Genomic DNA, 19,096 nt, shown 5'->3' with positions numbered 1-19,096 from the left:
GTCAGTCGTCAGGCATTGATTCACTGTCCCGCACGTTGAGCATAAGTTCATGAACCACTTGGTGTTACTGGTCGCCTCCATATTTAAGAGGCATCGCTCCGGGAAAATCAACAGCAAATTAATTCTCTCTTTGATGGTCGATGGAAAAACTGTTGAAACATGGACATCAATTGCACCATATTTTCATCTACTCGGAGGACACCTATGGCAACCAAGCTAAAACTGAATACGGTTATGAGAGAATTCGTTATCCCGACAAAATTAGTAACAGTGATTAAGCTGAACATCATCAATGTGTAAGACCCGGTAAAAGCACCAAAGTCAATTTCGAAACCTTTAATAAAGAGCAATGGTCTAAGAATAGGGAACAGGTCTGAGGAGAGGCGGAGGGATATTTTCCCGTTAGACCCGTAGTGTTCTTGGGAGTCCAGAATAAAAATTTTAATTAAATAAAAGTAGAACAGAGGAGTCATATATTTTTCACCCCGGGGACCGATTTTTTCACTATGGCTCCGATGATATGCCTTTATTGTGTCAAACCGTTAATAACTTTTTTGCACCCTATGCAGAAAGGACATGGTTTAATGAATCCTATATAATTTAGTGCAGTCTCCTAGTATTTGACTTCGCCTTTTTTTAAATTTTTTCTCCAAGGACCTCGAAACAAGGATATCATATGGGGGCTGGGCATGGGCATTATTTTTAACTTCGCCTTAGAAAATTTGATCCGCGGCACTAAGGTGAGGTCGTCAAGAAAATCCGGCTCATTAATCTATGGCACCACTCCATCCCAAAATAGGGATGTTTGGAGTTCCATACTAAAAGAGACCTAAACAGGAAACCAGTTGTTATGCAGTTGATGCTAATGATGTTTTTCAAATCGCCTCATGCAAAGAGTGTTGGATATAGCTGGCCTTATTTATCATTATTTATTAGTTTTTTTGCAAAGCATGTTCACTGTACCATTAAAATCGAAGCTTACAATGAGCTTAGCTTTGACCGCACTTGTCAGCCCGTGTTCGGATATGGCTAGAATGTGGCTTCGTCTGATCTGGCCCAAAATACAGCTACCAGGACGATTTAGCCTTAATTTCGATGTCATAAGCTATGTTTGGTGAAGCTACGATTCTCTGTGTCCTCCAACGACGCAAGAACTGAGGGATCTGGTAGAGTCAACTGATCTCAAGCTCGTAATAGATTCATCACCATCAACGGCGCAACAACCGGTATCCGGTCTAGGCAATGCAAAATCTCAACATATTTACTGGGAAAGTAGGGAATGGAATTATAGAGGATAGAAGCTATTTGTTTTCATCACTTTAGCTGGTCTCAGTACTACAAACGTGAGGTCTGTCCCAATGTTCGCTGGGCCGAGGAGAAGTGAAGTAATTGACCCACAGTCATCACTTTAAAGATATTAGAGTTGATTGGAAACTAGCAGGTGCGAAACAAAGTCTTCCTAGACGATCCTTTGGCGATATGAAAACAATCCGGGATTCCAAATCCCACACTTTTAAAGTACTTCAAAGTCTTGTTCTATTACCAAAGGCAAACACCAGGAATTGCTAAAAAAATCAAGAAATCAACCAGATGACTTATGAAAGCTATAAGAATAAAAACAGTAAATAAAGCCCTAAACGGGGAGTCTGTGGACCAAAAAAAGAGGGAGTAAGCTACTCCCCATTTAGTCCGGTCCGACATCAAGTTGATGCGGACTTAGGACCCCACAATTCTCAAAAAAAAATAATAAATGAACTTCAGAAACTCATAGCGTGAATATGAGAGGCTCGTAAGAAATTCGCAACAAGATGACATAGAACCTTTCGTAAGGAACCGAACTTCAAAGGGGTAAGTTGACAGAATTGGACTTTGAAAGTTGAACCAGTGCATACTCCCTTAGAAGTACACCATCTGACAGAACAGACCAGAAAAGGGGGAGGAGGTTTCAACACGAGTCTTTTGGCAAGCGGAATTTTAAATTCTGGCGCAGTGGTTAAAAGGGAAAAAGCGAGAGCTGCTATACTGCCGTTGGGTAGTCCAAAGCAAATGGCATGGATGACATCTATTCAATGATGCCAATAGAAGATACCTAGAGCGAATCCTAAGAAATATTCTTCTAGTCTATCTTGTTTTAGGCTAAAAGTCCACTTCTTGGCGGAAAGCTAAGTAAATCTTCATACTTCATATTTAAATCCAAAGAACTTTTGGAAGATCAAATTAACATCATTATCGCTGAAATGTCTGGAGAGGAGGTTGCACCCACTAAACGATCAGATAGAGGACATAATTTTGAAAGGCGAGTACGCGATGAGGGGTTCGTAGACACTAAAGATACCTTTGATTGTGCGCCTTTCTAAAAACTTTCTGATGCCACCAGAAAGCGTGGCGTCGATGATACTTTAGTAAACTGAATTTCTGATAGGCTAACGCAGAGGTTGCTATTTTCTGAAGTAGGTGCTGATCGACAACAGAAGCTATCGCCAAATCTGTAGAGAATATTGATCGACTCACTGCTGTGTGAACTGCAAAATCTCTCAATGCACACCCAAACTTATGCGGATGACGTGACTGTGCTAGCTGTTCAGGCTTCGGGATACTGAGTAGAAATATGCAACGCGTAGTAGATTTCATTGATAATTGGTGCCTCCGACACGGGCTTTCAATAAAACCAAAAAAAAACACAATGGTATTATTTACAACACGTCGGAAAGCGGAAGCTAAGCGCTTCAGGTATGAAAGGTTTATAGGAATAACCGTTTCTGAGAAAAGTGCATGCAACAGATAAGCAGTCAAATAGCAAACCCATTTTAATAATGGTTTATTTTATTCAAGACCTTAAAAACGAGTAAACTGAATGGTTTCCGCTTTCCAGAGATGAAGGATACAACCCTTTAACTCTCCGAAGAAGTGAAATAACTCAAAGGTATTCTAGATAAGAAGCCTCTTTGAAACAAACATGCAGAGGTAAAAAATGAAACGGGCTGTGCAGGCAGACATTTGCCTCAACAGTTCGGTGGCACTTATGTAGGTCTCATATAGTGTTTGTTGAAATTATTAAGCCGATATTCGCTTATGCATCTCTATTATGCGTTAAGTGTGACAATAGTGAAACTGAAGCACAATCTGTGGGGATGTCCTGTGTACTCCACCAAGGAAATGAACAGGAAACACTAAGTTAGTAATAGTGGAAAGTGCTGAGATTACCCTCCATTTTCCAAGAAGTATCACTTGAGCTTGGTATGGAGCCATCAATTAACCGGAGTGATCAAAGGAGCAACTCGAATATTTCATCTGTAAGGCACTCCATGAATCCAGCAACCAGAAGAAGCTTAGTAACTGCAGATTTTGAAACTATATTATCGATAGAAGTTCATAGGTTAATCTATATTCTGACTACCATGTTTACGCTGACTACCGTCGAAAACGGCGCTCTCACAGTTTTTCCACGATTGGTGCAACCCCATATCAATCACGGATATCCCCATTTTGTATGTGTAGTTGTAAACAAAAAGAACTTAACTCGAGAAAAAACATGGTCATGAATTAGGCAGCGAGCTTCTGAAGGAGGGTTTGGAATCAACCCAGCCGCTGTAATTTAGAAGTAACGTGGCTCTGACACCTTATGCGTTAATACCAATTCATTACCAAAAATGATACTGAAATCACCCATAGAAAGGCAAGTAGTTTGGTTTAGTTTAGTGGGGGAAGCCGCAGCTCCTTTGTTAGGCCTATTGTACTATCCCCATAAATCGCCTTTTCAGTAGCTTCCCGCCTAGGGCGTTGACAGGCTTTAGCCAATCTGAGAATATTCTCCAGAAGCGGAGAGTGTGCAGACTCTTCATTAAAGAAAACCTTAATAAGATGTCTTTGTGGAAGATTTGAGGAGGCCGGAAGCCGCATATGAAGTGTAGAGTCGCTTCTTCTACCTCCGCACATTGGCTGCATATAACCGAAACCATCGCCCCTACCTTTTCCCTATGGTATTTTAAGCAGCAGTGTCCCGTCCCAAGTCCTACTAGGGTTTTCATGTCTAACTTGAGGCCTCGAGTACTTTCACAAGGGTTTTCGACTGCCGACAAGAGTTCAAATTTCTCCACTCGGCTGTATCAATTCTTGCAATTTCATCCTTCAGAGTAGACCTGACTGTGAATGGACGGATTTTGTCTGTCAGAAGTTTGAATAGCCTGACACCCAGATCAGGAATGTTTCGTTCAATCGGCCAAGTTTCAGCAGCACCTGATGATAACTGCACACCAACTGGCTTGATATGTCGTTGCTGTTTAATCCCGATAATGCTGCTCGACTGTCGGAACAGATTTGAAAGGTGCGGGCCCTCCAATTTTGTCGCAGACATTCCTCTGCTGCCAATTAAATGCCATATTTCCACCTGGAATGTGGTCGTCATTTTTCCCAGGGGTCGGGTCAATTCCATAATCGGGTGATCCGAGAACACCCTTGCGCCCGATCCGTTTTCCATGACTGGCCCATTGGTGAAGATTTAGGGTAGCTTCGAGTGCCGCAGTCGGCGTAGTACTCATTGTTCCAATAATACTTAGGCGACAAAGCCTCTGAATCTACATCAGCAGCTTCCTGCTGTTAGCAAAATTCAGTCTCGATGCACGCATACATCAAAATGGGCTTTATCATAGATGTATGTACCCAATGAATCCGTTTTGTTGAAAGTCCCAAGGTCTTGCCTATCGCAGCCCTACAACACCAGAGCAATCTACTGGATTTCTGATATTGGTCCTGGATATTTTGCTTCCACGTTAGCTTGGAGTCGAAATGTACTCTTAAATACTTGACTGTTTTTACCAGCTCCATTTCCGCCCTGATAAGATGGGTAGTGTATAGCTGGCCAACCTGATGTTTCTAGCGAATATAACTAGTTCAGTCTTTTTAGCTTTCACCGTAAATCAATTGCAGAGGCACCAACTGTGGATTTCATGCAGAGTTGCATTCATGCGGTTCGCAATTTGCTGGTAATTATTACGGTTACATCGTCCGCAAATACTTGGGCGAACCATAACAGAAGGGAGAGAACCCCTCCCTCTGGGAAGCCCTTAAGATATCATGCCTCAATAGACTACTGGCCGACTAGTATGTGAATTTTTCTCCACTCCAGCATGTGAAGGATCCAAGTGATTAACAGCGGTTCGATTCCATGGTGTCTTGCTGCGTCACAAACTGCCGCGAATGAAGGCACCTTCGATGTCTATGAATGCTCCTAAGGCGTATTCTTTTTCCGACATCGCCTTTTCAGTTTTTGCCGTGAGCTCATGAAGTATTGTCTCCGAGGATTTGCCTTTCTGGTAGACGTGTTGCCTATGGTGAAGTGGCTACTTCGGAATGTCCGTATCCCTTATGAATCGATCAGTAATACTACTTTGCATGTCCAATTCCAGTCTCTCCGCTGTGTGAACCTGTCAGCCCCGAGACGAAATTTGGGATGCTCCCTGGAAAGTGCACTTCAAGCAAACAGTTTGCCGTTCCTTCATCGCTTTCTGTGTACTTCCCGCTGATGAGATACACAACTTCTGACTAAAATGGTTCGAGAATTTTGTCGATACTTTCATCGATTTAAGCCATTGAAGGACATGCTAGGCAAGGTTGGCAATCAATTGATTGTCCGCTTTTTTTAAAACCGGAAAACCACTCAAACATTTAAGGTCGTTTACAGCATAAGATTTTCCGCCCCGGTTTTCCGAATAGATAACAAAACTTTACCGCGATGTGGTATTCTTGAAGACCAACAGCTGAAAAACTATGAACATACAAAACAGCCACCACTGAAAGTTTTACTAGCTGTGCCAGACCATCTTTACCTATACTGCCTGATTTACTAACTCAGAAATAGTTGCTTTCTAGACCCAGAACACGATGCTATAAATCTCTATGCCATTCCAAATGGTTTTGATTGTGGGAACCCTCCCAGCTTACTTTCACCAGTTTCTTCAAGATTCGTGGATTTAATGAACTTATGGTCCTCTTCCTCGTACAGAGACAGAGACAATCAGAAAAACTAACCTGTCATAGTGGCCTCGTAAATTTAAAAAGCAAAATTCTATTTTTGTGGCCAAATTATAAACTTGTACCCAAATTATAAAAGAGTAGCTCCATCAATTTCACTGAAAATTGTCATGCAAATGTCCTTCAAACTTCGTCTATTTCGCACTATCCTTCTGTCATCCAATATCGAATTTTGTTAAAAATCCATCTCTTGGGAGGTGTTGCTATCCGTTTTTGACTATAAAATTTCACGACCTTCTAGTTTGAATGCCTCAGTATTGACGAAAACTTCTACTATTTTAACTGACATCATCAGTCCTTCAACCTCCTTTAGGTCTCCCTTCTATGGTTTGATCTTTGTGTCGCCAGAAATATGAGTTCCATTTAATAGTATGACCTACACACTGTCAGTTTTGTCTTCTAATCAGTTCATCTATTGCATCCAGTGAAATCAAGCTAGAAAACTTCTATCTCTGGACTTGTGAAAGCAAAACAATAAATCGAATGAAGATTCACAAAGCCACATTTTGAAACCAAAGGAAACGGAAATTACAGATACATCTATACTTTATTATCAATAACGAATTTAACTAATCAATTAACATACAATTTGTGTTTTTTCTCTATAAAAAAAACACGTGCGTAAAGAAGAGGGAATAGTTTGTCTACCATAAATAATTCATACAAAACAAGAGAGTGCTAACATTTGGAAACGTGTAACTTGAATTAGCTGAATAACCAAACATGTATGTTGAGCGGCATAATTTGATCAGTAAACAGATACGTCAATAGTTGAGATTCTTCCTGGTAAATATCACCAATTAGCCCAAAACCGTTAAAAAGTGTTAACCAATGTCGAAGATTGCAGAAGTTTACTAATCTACCAGCAGAAGAAGCGCAACATAAACATTCCAAAAATGCCTGTGGAATTATAAGTCTTAGCTCACTCTTTCTTCGGGTTGAGGTAGGTTGGGGGAGAACGTGTTTACGAGTAGTTCATTGCTCTTTTTACGTGTTTTCCGGCATTTTTCTGGGAGATCTACCAAAAAGAACTTCATCCCAATGTTCCATGGCATTAATGTATACTAAGTGTAGAATGTATAATAGAATAAATCCTTAATTGACGGCACGATGGTGACGGTGGTCGCCCCTCGGATTTGAATTCAAGCAGTAACAGCAAGAAACAATTTCTTTATTACAGCGGTTTCACCAAAGACCCCCACACCAGTAAATTTGAAATGTACGCATCCGTTCCAAAGCTCAGCATCCGTGGAAAGTACAAAGCCAGTGGAAGAATTTTGTTGCTTCCAATAACAGGGGATGGTGATGCAGTTATTGCTATGGAGAACGTAAAATTGGCCGCAAAATACAAACCAATTATTAACGAAAAAGACGGACACCAATATTTGGACATCGATAAAATCAAGTTGCGCCTTGAACCTAAAAAGTAAGTTCAAAGGATTAATAACATTTTAAATGGCAATAAATATGTTATAAACATCATTCGTTCTAGGGTATCGATCCGCCTGACAAACCTCTTCAACGGAGATAAAACCCTTGGTGAAAATATGAATGCTTTCTTGAACGAAAACTGGCGTGACGTCTGGACGGAACTGGCTCCCTCCATTGACACCGCCATAGCTGAGGTTTGCAAGAGTATTATGGTAAACCTCTTCAAGAAATTCTCATATGATGGCATTTATGCTGATTAATTTTAAACATAATTGTGAAATGTTATGTTAATGGTTTTGATTTGTGAGTATTTCTAGTGTGATATATTTTAAGATGTTTGTACATAAAATATAAAAGGATTTTTGTGGAAGAAAATTTCAATCCGCCAATTCAAAAAAAGCTAGAACTAACCCAACAAGATGTTCCATAAGTAAGTATACATATATGTCCCATAGGTAAACATCTTACCCCAGTTTACAATTGTGGGTATTTGGAGTGGGAAGAAGTAAAGCCTCTGAGTACTCAGACCCTAGTCGTCCATTGTACTCGATTTCCCCGTCCAACGGAATATCCCGGATTCGTTTACGTATCGTAGGATTTCCGTTAGTAGATGTGATGGTACCCGTTGCAGTTGGAGAACATCAGCACCATAATCCATAGGTGGGGCACTCACATAGAAAATGTTCTGTGGATTCCGGTTCCTCATTACAGGATAGACACGTATCATTTCGGAGTATTCTTATTCTGAACATATCCTGTGTGGAGTTGCCAAATCTCCCATCAGACGCGTCCTTTCGTGCGGATAAGGGAATGCTCGGCGAATGTGTCATGACCATGCACATGCATGCATCCGGAGATGTGCGTGTATGGGCATGTTTATGCGCAGGCCAGGTAGGTGGGAAGTAAACGCCCACCCGTGGATAAAAATTGGCTATGGGAAGGATACCCAGAAATAAAACCAAACATGGAGGAGCAGAAGAAGAATGAAGTTACGGTGTAGGGCTTCGGAAACCCAGTACCGGCGGTTTTTGGGGGTGAGCAAGCGGGCTCCCGGCCATCGATATCCAACGACCGCAGTAGTGGGAACCTTGGCTACTGTGGCATCTAACGTTACAAGCGTACGGGAGGAACTTGAACCGGCTCCAGAAGGACCTCGATTTTTCGCAGATCCCCTCCCACACAGGCACAAGCCCCCACGATCGCTACCCCCAGTGGGAAGCGTTTTGCGGGAGTCTTCGATGAGGAAGAATCACTGACGCCGATTCACCCGAGCGATGTTTTGGGCAATGATCAGTCTGGAGCAGCCTTTACTGCCCTCGGTAAGAAGATCATGCAGCTGTGTGAGTTTATAAAGGACCGCAGGAACATTCACCAAAATATGATGATAAGAGGCATCCGTTTGACGTACGGCAAGGCCCAGGATGAACGAGTAGCGAAGTCGCCGATTGGAAAAATGAACCAGGTAACTCAAGTAACGCCGGTGCAAAACACAAAAGGGGAGAAACCGAGGAAGAGGCTGCGCGAGAAGCTGAATGACTCAACAGGCCAGCAAACCCCGAAAAGAAAAAAGGACTCAACTCCCAAAAAGGCGGAGTTCATGAAAAGTACGTCTGAAGCTGTCAGTGAAAATACTGCAGTGGCTACCTCGAGAAAAGGGATCGAACCTTCAAAGGCGGACGTGGAAGCTTGGAGGAAGGTATAACCGCGGAAAAGAAATTATCGGAGGAAGATTAGACCGGAGGTGATTTTCATTTCCAAACGGGGCGAAGGGTCATACGCCGACATTCTCAGGAACGTGAAGGCAGACCCCGAACTCACCAATTTGGGAGACAGCGTCAGCCGCATTAGACGGTCCCAGAAGGGAGATCTTATGTTGAAACCGCGGGCAAATTCTTAAGCCAAATCGGGAAGACTTTAGGGCAGGAAGCCGACATAAGAGCTAGCAGGCCGGAGATCAGTATAATCTGCAAAGATATAGATGAAATCACGACGAAGAAGGAGGTTCGCGAAGCGTTGGAGAAACAGTTCGATCTTGCCGGACTACAAGAGTCAGTGGTGAAAACGCTAAGGAAAGCCTATGGGGGACCACAAACCGCCATCATCAGCCTACCAGTGGAGAACGCACTCAAACTGTTAGCAGCAGGGAGAGTGAGAATAGGCTGAGTTATGTGTCGCCTTAGGGAACAGGTGGCGTTAAAACGGTGCTTTAGATGCCTTGGTTTTGGTCACATTGTGAAGGCATGCACTAGCACAAATGACAGGTAAAAGCAATGCAGGAGATGCGGAGTGGAAGGCCATATCAGCAAGGACTGCGGAGCTGACCCAAATTGTCTACTGTGCAAAGGAAAATAGGATGTGGACCATCGACACATTGCGGGCAGCAGCAGGTGCCCGGAATACAGGAGAGCCCTTAGCACAAATCGCAGATGAGGTTGATACAAATCAACCTCAACCACTGCGAGGCGGCGCAGGATCTACTCGCGCAAACCATCCGCGAGAAAAACATCGATGTGGCCATACTAAGTGAACCATACCGAAACCGCGGTGGTAGCGTTTGGGTCAAAGACCAAACGGGCCAAGCAGCGCTGTGGACTTGTGGAGAACAAGCCTTCCAGGAAATAATGGAGCACCCGGAGGAGGGCTTCATCAGAGCGAAGGTGAAGGGCATCCACATCTACAGCTGCTATGCTCCACCCAGCGCTACACTCGTCGAGTATGGATGCAAGAGGACGTTGGCCGATCATAATAGGAGGCGATTTCAATGCGTGGGCTCTTGAATGGGGCAGCCGGGTAACTAATATCAGGGGACGTGTTCTCCTCGAAGCATTCGCGGAGCTGGACGTGGTACTGGCGAATGTTGTGTCTTCGTACACTTTCCGGGGAAGGGGCCTGGGGTCAATAGTGGACCTGACATACGTGAGTGCCACTCGCTGAGCATGTCAGTGAGGACTATACTCACAGCGACCACCAGGCAATCTACATAGAGATCAAGGGCGGATCGAGCTCGAAAAAGAGTTTTCGCAGAATACCGGGGGGAGGGGGACACGTTTTCCCTGAATGGTACGGCTGGAGAGAAAGCCACCCAGATCACTCGATGGGTGACGGAAGCATGCGATGCTACTATGCCCAGAAGGCGATTGCTCCCCAGTAGGCAACCCAACTACTGGTGGAACAACGAAATCGCAAGTTTGCGAGCCGCATGTTTTCGGGCAAGGAGGCTTTGCCAGAGGCTCAGGGGAAAACCCGGTGGCGGCGGTCGAGAGGAGGCACACAAGCAATTGCGTGGCCGCCTAAAGGAAACCATTCGGAGGAGCAAAAAGAACTGCTTCAAACAGCTGTGCGACCATGCCGACATAAACCCTTGGGGCGAGGCTTACGGAAATCACCCCAGGTGACCTGTCCGCGCCTCCTGAAACAGATTGTTACCACTCTGTTCCTTCATCACGAAAATAGGGGAAGGCAAATTTTTGTTCAGCTAAATGACGGCATAATACCGCCTGTAACTGTAGAGGAGCTGCGGGAAATATGTGGTAGGTTCGGTGACAATAAGGCCCCAGGTTTGGATGGCATCCCCAACCGAGCTTTGAAACTGGCAGTGAAGACTAGGCCCAACCTTTTCGCCAACACCTTCGAGGCGTGCCTAAAAGAAGGAATATTCCCTGCCCAGTGGAAAAAGCAAAAGTTGGTGTTGCTTCTGAAGCCTGGCAAGCCACCTGGAAACCCAGCGTCGTATCTTCCTATCTGCCTGTTGGATACAAGGGGAAGATGATGGAGAGAGTCATCTACTACAGACTCCTGCCCATCGTCGAAGCCAGCAATGGTTTGTCGGAATGCCAGTTTGGTTTCCGACGTGCCCACTCTACGGTGGACGCAATTGGCATGGTGGTAAACCTGGCAAAAGGTGCCGTGGTGGCGTTGGATGTCAAAAACGCATTCAACTCGGCCAACTGGAAAAGAATTAAAGGGGCGTTGGCTGACATAGGTGTCCCCGGATACTTAGCGAATTTGGTGGAAAACTACCTCTCAGAGAGGACTCTCTGGTACGGGACGGATGAGGGCCCCAAAGAGTACATTGTCACAGCCGGTGTACCACAGGGATCGGTATTTGGTCCCCTATTGTGGAATATCATGTATAATGGGGTGCTTGCTCTTCCCATCCCAGAGGGGAACTACGATTGTCGGCTTTGCTGATGACCTAGCTGTGGTTGTTACAGCAAAACCCCCAGAAGATGTGGAGGTTTACGCAACGGAAACAGTGAGAGCAGTAAAGTCCTGGCTAGAAAAGGCCGGGCTGACCTTGGCGGACGCGAAAACGGAAGCGGTCTTAATAACGAACCACAGGAAAAATAACACTGTGAAAGTGGAGGTCGGTGGACATACGGTCGTATCAAAGCCGGCTATCAAATACCTGGGGGTAATAATTGACACCAAATTGAGTTTTAGGGAACACCTAGAGTATGCATGCCAAAGGGCAGCCAGTGCCATCACGGCACTTGCAAAAATGTTGCCAAATATTGGTGGACCGAAACATTGCCGGGGGTTGGTGCTAGCCGGAGTGGTGCGCTCCATCCTGCTCTACTCGTCGCCTGTGTGGGCAGAGGCGCTTGCAAACTCTCAGAGACGGAAGCAGGTAAACTCGGTTTACCGGCGGATGGCTTTGAGGGTTTGCAGTGCTTTTAGAACCACATAAGATGAGGCAGTATTGGTGGTGGCAGGTATGATCCCGGTCGACATTCTGGCTAAAGAAATGAGTGTCCTGTACAATGCAAGACATATGGAGGGGCATGCACAGCGTAGAAATGCGGCAAGGTCAGAGTCACTTGATCTCTAGCAACGCAGATGGGACGAGTCTACGAAAGGTCGGTGGACGCACAGGCTCATTCCCAACATTAGTGCGTGGCTTGAGCGAAAACATGGGGAGACCAACTACCATATTACCCAGTTTCGCACGAGACACGGTGGTTGCTACAGGCAGTATCTGCACTGCTTTGGGTTGGATGATTCTCCGAACTGTCCCAGATGCGATGGCATACCGGAGGATCCAGAGCATGTGATGTTTCACTGCCCACGATTTGCGATGGAGAGAAGGAGCTTAAACTAGGTGTTGGGCAGGAGCGGGACCCCGGAGAGCTTGGTTACTGAGATGCTGGAGTCCGAGGAGAAGTGGCTTGCGGTTGGCTCCGCAATCATCCAAATGCAGTTGGAGTTGCTGAAGGAACAAAGAAGGAGGAAAGCTGTAAATAGGAGAAGGATGAGTGCCTAAGAGCAAATCTACCCCGCGAAGTAATACCTCAATGGTGGTCCCGCGGGGCTGGGGCTGGAGAGACCGGGGGTGGTTTTTAGTGGGTGTGAATCCCACACGCGTCCGCTGTAGTACCGCAGTTCGGGCCACGATCCTTGCAGAGAACGCAACTCTCGCTGTCATTGCAAGTCTTCGCTTAATGACCCACTTGACCGCATCTCCGACAAGCTGTCCTCCTGTCCGGTCCCTTGCAAGCTGCTGACGTATGTCCACAGTCCAGACACCTGTAGCACTTGGTGGGGACTATCCGGATTCGCACCCTGCATACTACTCATTCAATTTTGATTCTCTCGCTGCTAAGGAGTTTCCTAACATATCGCTCGGGGACTTCCACCACGGTCTTGAGCATTTACAGAGGTGATACTTACCCGGGCATTGGTTACCTCTGGACCTTCACGCTTTATCGCCTCCTCTACTTCGACCTTTTCTGTGAGGCAATCAAGATCCCGGATTTCTAGAGAGCACATGGACTCTAGGCTGGAATCAAGAACCTCCTTCCCCAATAGCCCTTTGACAGCTCCGCAGAACGCACTTTTGTTAGTCATCTTTGGGTCCAGTTTGACGAGAACTCCGCCACTCCTGGTTTTCCATATGGCAGACACCTCCGCTCCGTTACCTTCAGGTTTCATCCTGTAGCGGATTTCACTAAGGACTTCCGCGAATGTCTCGCCTTCCGTCAGCTTAATGAGCAGAGCTGACGATCTACTCCTTCTTCGTTTCCTCGTCTTTTCTGCTACTGGTTTTTGATGGGCAGACTCCTTATCTTTGAGCAGACATATCTATGGCGGTGGAGTCAGTTGTTTCTTTTTTCCTTCTTCACCTTATGTTTTTGCGCCCTGAAAACTACATACTTCGATGAAGTCTCCTTCAGGCACGTCGTCCTCTTTCCATTTTTTTTCCGGTTCCCTTTGCAGTGGGCTATCTGCGGTCCGTTTGACGCAAGCAGCGTTTTCAGTGGGAAGTGAGGCAGTTTCTGCTCTCCAATTGTCTTCCACTGTTCTCCACGTTCGCCTATAGAAGGAGATGCGGTCCAATAGTTCCTCCAGTTCCATCCGTTTGCCCGTTTTTGCCGCCTTTGCTGGCGTTCCTCTGGAGGAACGTTGCCGACCGCATACGCTTCACCACTGCTGCACATTTCCTGATGAGCCTTTCTTCTTTGGCTCTAGCTAGGACGATCGACTGCACTTGAACTCACTCGGTTTGTGCTCGAATCCATCTGCTCAGGACTAACGACTCTGACTGAGCTTTCTTCCGGAACAGAGACACTACAAGGTATTGGAGTTGCCATCTCCGCACGGTCAGTCGCGTCACTTGATAAAGCTTCCTTTTTATTTGGGCGACTCGGTGTCACATCGGATATGTCAGCCCTCGCTGCCCCTTTCGCTGATCGCTGCGGTGTACGACGCATTTTTGTACTCCTCCCAAACACACTCAGCTCTTCCTCCTTCCCCTGGTGTTTCATCGATTTTTTTTTATTAATTTATGAAAAATTAACCAGCGCATCGTGTGCAAGGGAGCGGACCGCAATAGTCAGGAACGGGAACGCAATTCCTTGAGGCCTGACCTACGCTTACTTGATCCCGGAATTCACGGACGAATCAGCGCTCACTCGGGGCAACGCGGTCTACTAACACCCGTTCAAGGCACACTACCCGACCAGGGTCCCGAAGGGACTGGCTCTTGACACACGTCACAACTACCACCTTGGCAGAGCTACGCTCACATCACCCCGTCGACGTCGACAGAGAGTTGTCTGACTCCCAGTGTGTCCCGACATGTACCGGTCATTCGCGGTTCGCTCTTCACCGAGAAGCTTTCTCGAGGGTACTACCTAGGACGCAGGTATACTGGGGGTCAGAACTACTTACTCGGGCACCTCGGGGACGTTAGGGGTTTGTAACATCAAAACGGCACACCACAGTGCTAATTGGGCTCCTCAGAGCAACTACTGATACTTACCTACCTACTCTATTGCTAGTATTAGGTAGCACTCCGATTTCAAACCTAGATACCATTTTCTAACTCTTGCCGTTTCTAAACTAGTTGTCACATATTCTGCTCAAATTACCTCCAAGTCTGCGTAATAATCAAGGAGATTACATCCAGTAAATGATTCATTGAGAATTTAATTTATGCCCCTGACCTGGTCTCTAGATTCATTTCTATGAAACCTTAAAAGTAATGTACAACACACAAACAAGAATTCCTATGCAATAAGCAATAGTGTTCATACTCAACATGATCTATGAAACAGAGATTGTTCTACAGGTGATTATATGATGATAAAATAATTATCATATATATTATAGATGATTATATGACAGGCACTCCGTAAAATACACACTGATCACTGCAGCTTTCCTGGATATAGTTCTTGACATTAGACTGTCGTCTTTAACAAGAAAATCCAGGCTGAGTTCTCATAATGTAGCTATCAATCAACTTTTGGCTTGGTATTTGCATAATCATACTTGATGTGTAGTTTCCATAGATTCGTCTCTTCAATATGGTCTTTTGTGTCAAATTATCTCAATTCCCACCATTCACAATTCAAAACAATGTAAAAACTATAAAATTAGCAAAAATAATTATTTAAATTTTAATACATGTAACTACCTTGAGTGGTTCTGCTGTTCCATTTGCATCGCACTTGATAGAAAACAATAAATGAAAAAACGGATAATAGTAAATCTTGGATTAGAAGAAAGTTAAAATTTTGTTTTCGAGTAGAATGTAATCAACCTTGTTTGGTTATAGATAAAACTTTGTCTGCGGTTTCACATCTTATCCTTTATCTACCAAAAATGCCACTAGAAGAAAAACAAAAGACTCAAGCGAGCAACCCTTCTATAAAAACTATTTTAAAAAATTAAGGAATCAAGCAAGATTAATGCAGTATAAAGTGTGTAATTAAAATAAATAGTCTCAAAGCATTTAAGTAATTAAACCAATTGGGATTTCCGTTATTGTTTTGAAAATATGTAAAGATACTGGGAAGTCTTAATTGCTCAGGTTAAAAAAACTTATATTTTCCCTTCGAAATATGATGTGGGTAATTAGACATTCAACTTAATAGGATGTACGTAATAACAAATAGCAAATATATATGCTAATTTTGACTTTAAAAATACTAGATTCCAAAAGCACTCACACTTTTTTCCATAAATTACAACCAGTAGGCATGGAGCTAATAATACCAAAATGCCGCTTGATTTTTTTTACTTTATTCGGAAAATCTAGTTTCCAGCCATACTGCGTTGCACTACAAGATTTTTCTAGCTATTGAATTGTATCTACTTGTCTACTCAACAAACAAATTAGAAGATACATATAAATATAACCACAAATACATACTCGTATATCATTAATATTTAGAATATGCATGTTGATAATTGATTTTTGAGCCCAACAAGCTTTTTCATTGTGCCTGAAAACTCGATAGTAACTAAACGTATTTCTTTCTTTGGTGTATTTCTTGGAATTTTTTGCACGCATCGTATATAATGGTGTGCATTTGGAGGGCATCGAAGAATTTTGCCGGCATCTTAGATTGTATATAAATGAACAGGGAGGGTTTCTAGATAGTATATAAATAAGCAGGGAGGCTTCTTCTAAACAAGTAGTTTCTGTTTAGATTTCGAAAAGTGCAAAGCAATTATCTGAGGATATACACTAGTGGTGAAACTGGTGACTTTTTAAAAAATGAATTGCCTAGCGATTATCTCAATTTTTAGTGTATTTTGTGGGCTGAGCAATGGAGCATTTCGTAAGTTCTGTGCTGAATGTAATATTTTGAACAAACTCTGTGCAAGATTATTCTACATTAGTGTGAAACAAATGGAGAAATTGTTAAAGTTAGAAATGAAAGTGCATATAAACGTTCCTTGCTAAATGAACAACCGCATTGAAGTGTACATAAGCCAAATCAGTTGTTTACATTTTTGGCTTCACTAAACAATGATTCTTCACGATAACATTACATTCTATAATATTTTTCCCAACGGCGCAACAACCGGTATCCGGTCTAAGCTTGCCTTAATAAGGAACTCCAGACATCCCGGTTTTGCGCCGAGGTTGACCAATTCGATATCCTTAAAAGCTGTCTGGCATCCTGACCTACGCCATCGCTCCATCTTAGGCAGGGTCTGCCTCGTCTTCTTTTTCTACCATAGGGTAGGAAAGGGCAATATCCTAATAGACTTTCCGGGCTGGATCATCCTCACCCATACGGATCAAGTGACCCGCCCACCGTAACCCATTCAACCGGATTTTATCCACGACCTGATGGTCATGGTATCGTCCATAGATTTCGTCGTTATGTAGGCTACGGAATCGTCCATCCTCATGTAGGGGGTCAACAATTCTTCGCAGGATTCTTCTCTCGAACGCGGCCAAAAGTTCACAATTTTTCTTGCTAAGAACCCAAGTTTCCGAGGAATACATGAGGACGGGCAAGATCATTGTCTTGTACAGTAAGAGCTTTGATCCTATGGTGAGACGTTTCGAGCGGAACAGTTTTTGAAAGCCGTGCGCGGATTTCATCGTCGTAGCTATTATCAGTAGTGATTTTCGATCCTAGATAGGTGAAATTATCAACGGTCTCAAAATTGTAGTCTCCTATCTTTATTCTTCCCATTTGACCAGTGCGGTTTGACATTGTTGGTTGGTTAGTTTTTGGTGCGGACGTTGCCACCATATACTTTGTCTTGCCTTCATTGATGTCCAGCCCAAGATTTCGCATCAATCGCCGCCTGCTCGGTCTGGATGAAGGCAATTTGTACATCTCGGGTCGTTCTTCCCATGATGTCGATATCGTCAGCATAGGCCAATAGTTGAGTGGACTTAAATAGGATCGTACACCTCGCATTTACTTCTGCATCACGGATCACTTTCTCCAGGGTCGGGTTAAAAAGGACACATGATAGGGCATTCTTTGTCTCATGACCATGTACAGTTTTACCCTGGCTATGCTATCATAGGTGGGTTTAAAGTCGATGGAAAGATGGTGCAACTGATGTCCATATTCCAACAGTTTTCCCTTCGCTTGCCGCTAAGAGAAAATCCGATCTGTGGCTGATTTGCCTGGAGTGAAGCCTCTCTCTCTTGTATGGCCCAATGATGTTCTGAACGTATGGGGCTATCCCTAGCAAGATAGCGGAGAATATGTTATAGATAGTACTCATCAACGTGATACCTCTATAATTGCTGCATTGTGTAATATCCACCTTTTTATGTATGAGATAGATAATGCCTCGTTGCCATTCGTCAGGCATTGATTCGCTGTCCCACACCTTGACTACAAGTTGATGAATCACTTGATGTAATTGTTCGCCTACATATTTAACCAATTCGGCTGTAATTCCATCGGTTCCTGGAGACTTATGATTTTTAAGCCAATGGATTGCACGGACTGTTTCTTCTATACTTAGTGGTGGCAGTATTTGTTCGTTGTCTTCAGTTGGCAGGACCTCCAACTCGCCGATGTTCTGGTTGTTCAGTAGTTCATCAAAGTATTCAACCCATCGCTCTAGTATGCCCATTGTGTCGGAAATCAGATTTCCCTTTTTCTCTCGGCGGGATGAACATCGAGGTGTGTAAGGTATCATCCTGCTGGCTTGTTGGTAAAACTTGCGCCTTCGGGCCTGGTGCGGTTGCTCCCTGTACTTTTCGAGTTCACAGACTTGTTGGTTCTCCCAGGCTTCCTTTTTCCGTCTGTGAAATCGCTCCTCCACTCGCTAGAGTTCGTAATAAGTCCCCGCGCGTACCCACGTTTTTTGAGAATGCGACATTACTCGGTATGCAGCATTCTTCCCTTGCGTTGCTAGCTTACATTCATGGTCAAACCAGCCGTTCCGACTCTTTTTCCGGATGGGGTCAAGTATGTTTGTGGCCATATTTATGACAACGTTCTTCAGGTGATTGTGAAGATCATTTGTTGATGCTTCATCTTCAGGAAATCTTTTGACTGCGGTTATTGCGGCATCCATTTCCCTCTTATAGATGTTGCGAAGGGCTCTGTTGTGAATGGCTTCAGTGTTATCTCTTACCTGACTGTCAGAGAGAATTCCGGGTGGTGTTGTTATTCGAGCCCGGAGCACCATGCCAATTTGGTTGAAAGTGGTCCCGTCTGGAGAAGCGCACGTATGTTAGTGAACCGCTTTCCGCAGAAACCAGGTACCAACAACCATTTCGTGTGATACTGCTAACTGGATAATCCACAATCCGTTATCATTGGTATCCCTATGTAAGCTATGGGAGCCAACGTATCACCTGAATACGGACTCCGTCCCTACTTGGCTGTTAAAATCCCCAAGTATCATTTTGATATCATAT

At 44.2% G+C, this 19,096-nt stretch overlaps 2 protein-coding genes across 6 annotated transcripts in view; one reads left to right on the top strand and one right to left on the bottom strand.

Annotated features, from left to right (window-relative positions):
- Positions 1-15,592, bottom strand: part of LOC119660274 (dynein beta chain, ciliary) — a 146,923-nt gene extending 131,331 nt beyond the window's left edge. For 3 of the 5 annotated variants that reach the window (XM_038068738.1, XM_038068739.1, XM_038068740.1), the window contains exon 1: positions 15,380-15,592. The gene's annotated coding sequence lies outside the window, so the exon portion shown is untranslated. Of the gene's footprint in view, positions 1-13,131; positions 13,224-15,379 lie in introns of those variants that run through there. The other 2 variants (XM_038068736.1, XM_038068737.1) reach the window with 2 other exon arrangements.
- Positions 1-19,096, top strand: part of LOC119660057 — a 38,347-nt gene that overhangs the window by 4,567 nt on the left and 14,684 nt on the right. The window contains exons 3-5 of the mRNA XM_038068435.1: positions 7,211-7,456; positions 7,523-7,716; positions 16,464-16,529. Of these exons, the coding sequence (XP_037924363.1) occupies positions 7,211-7,456; positions 7,523-7,716; positions 16,464-16,529 (506 nt within the window). The remainder of the gene's footprint in view (positions 1-7,210; positions 7,457-7,522; positions 7,717-16,463; positions 16,530-19,096) is intronic.

This window comes from Hermetia illucens, chromosome 6, assembly GCF_905115235.1.
Source record: "Hermetia illucens chromosome 6, iHerIll2.2.curated.20191125, whole genome shotgun sequence".
Lineage (NCBI taxonomy): Eukaryota > Metazoa > Arthropoda > Insecta > Diptera > Stratiomyidae > Hermetia > Hermetia illucens.
This window is presented reverse-complemented; position numbering and strand designations above follow the sequence as displayed.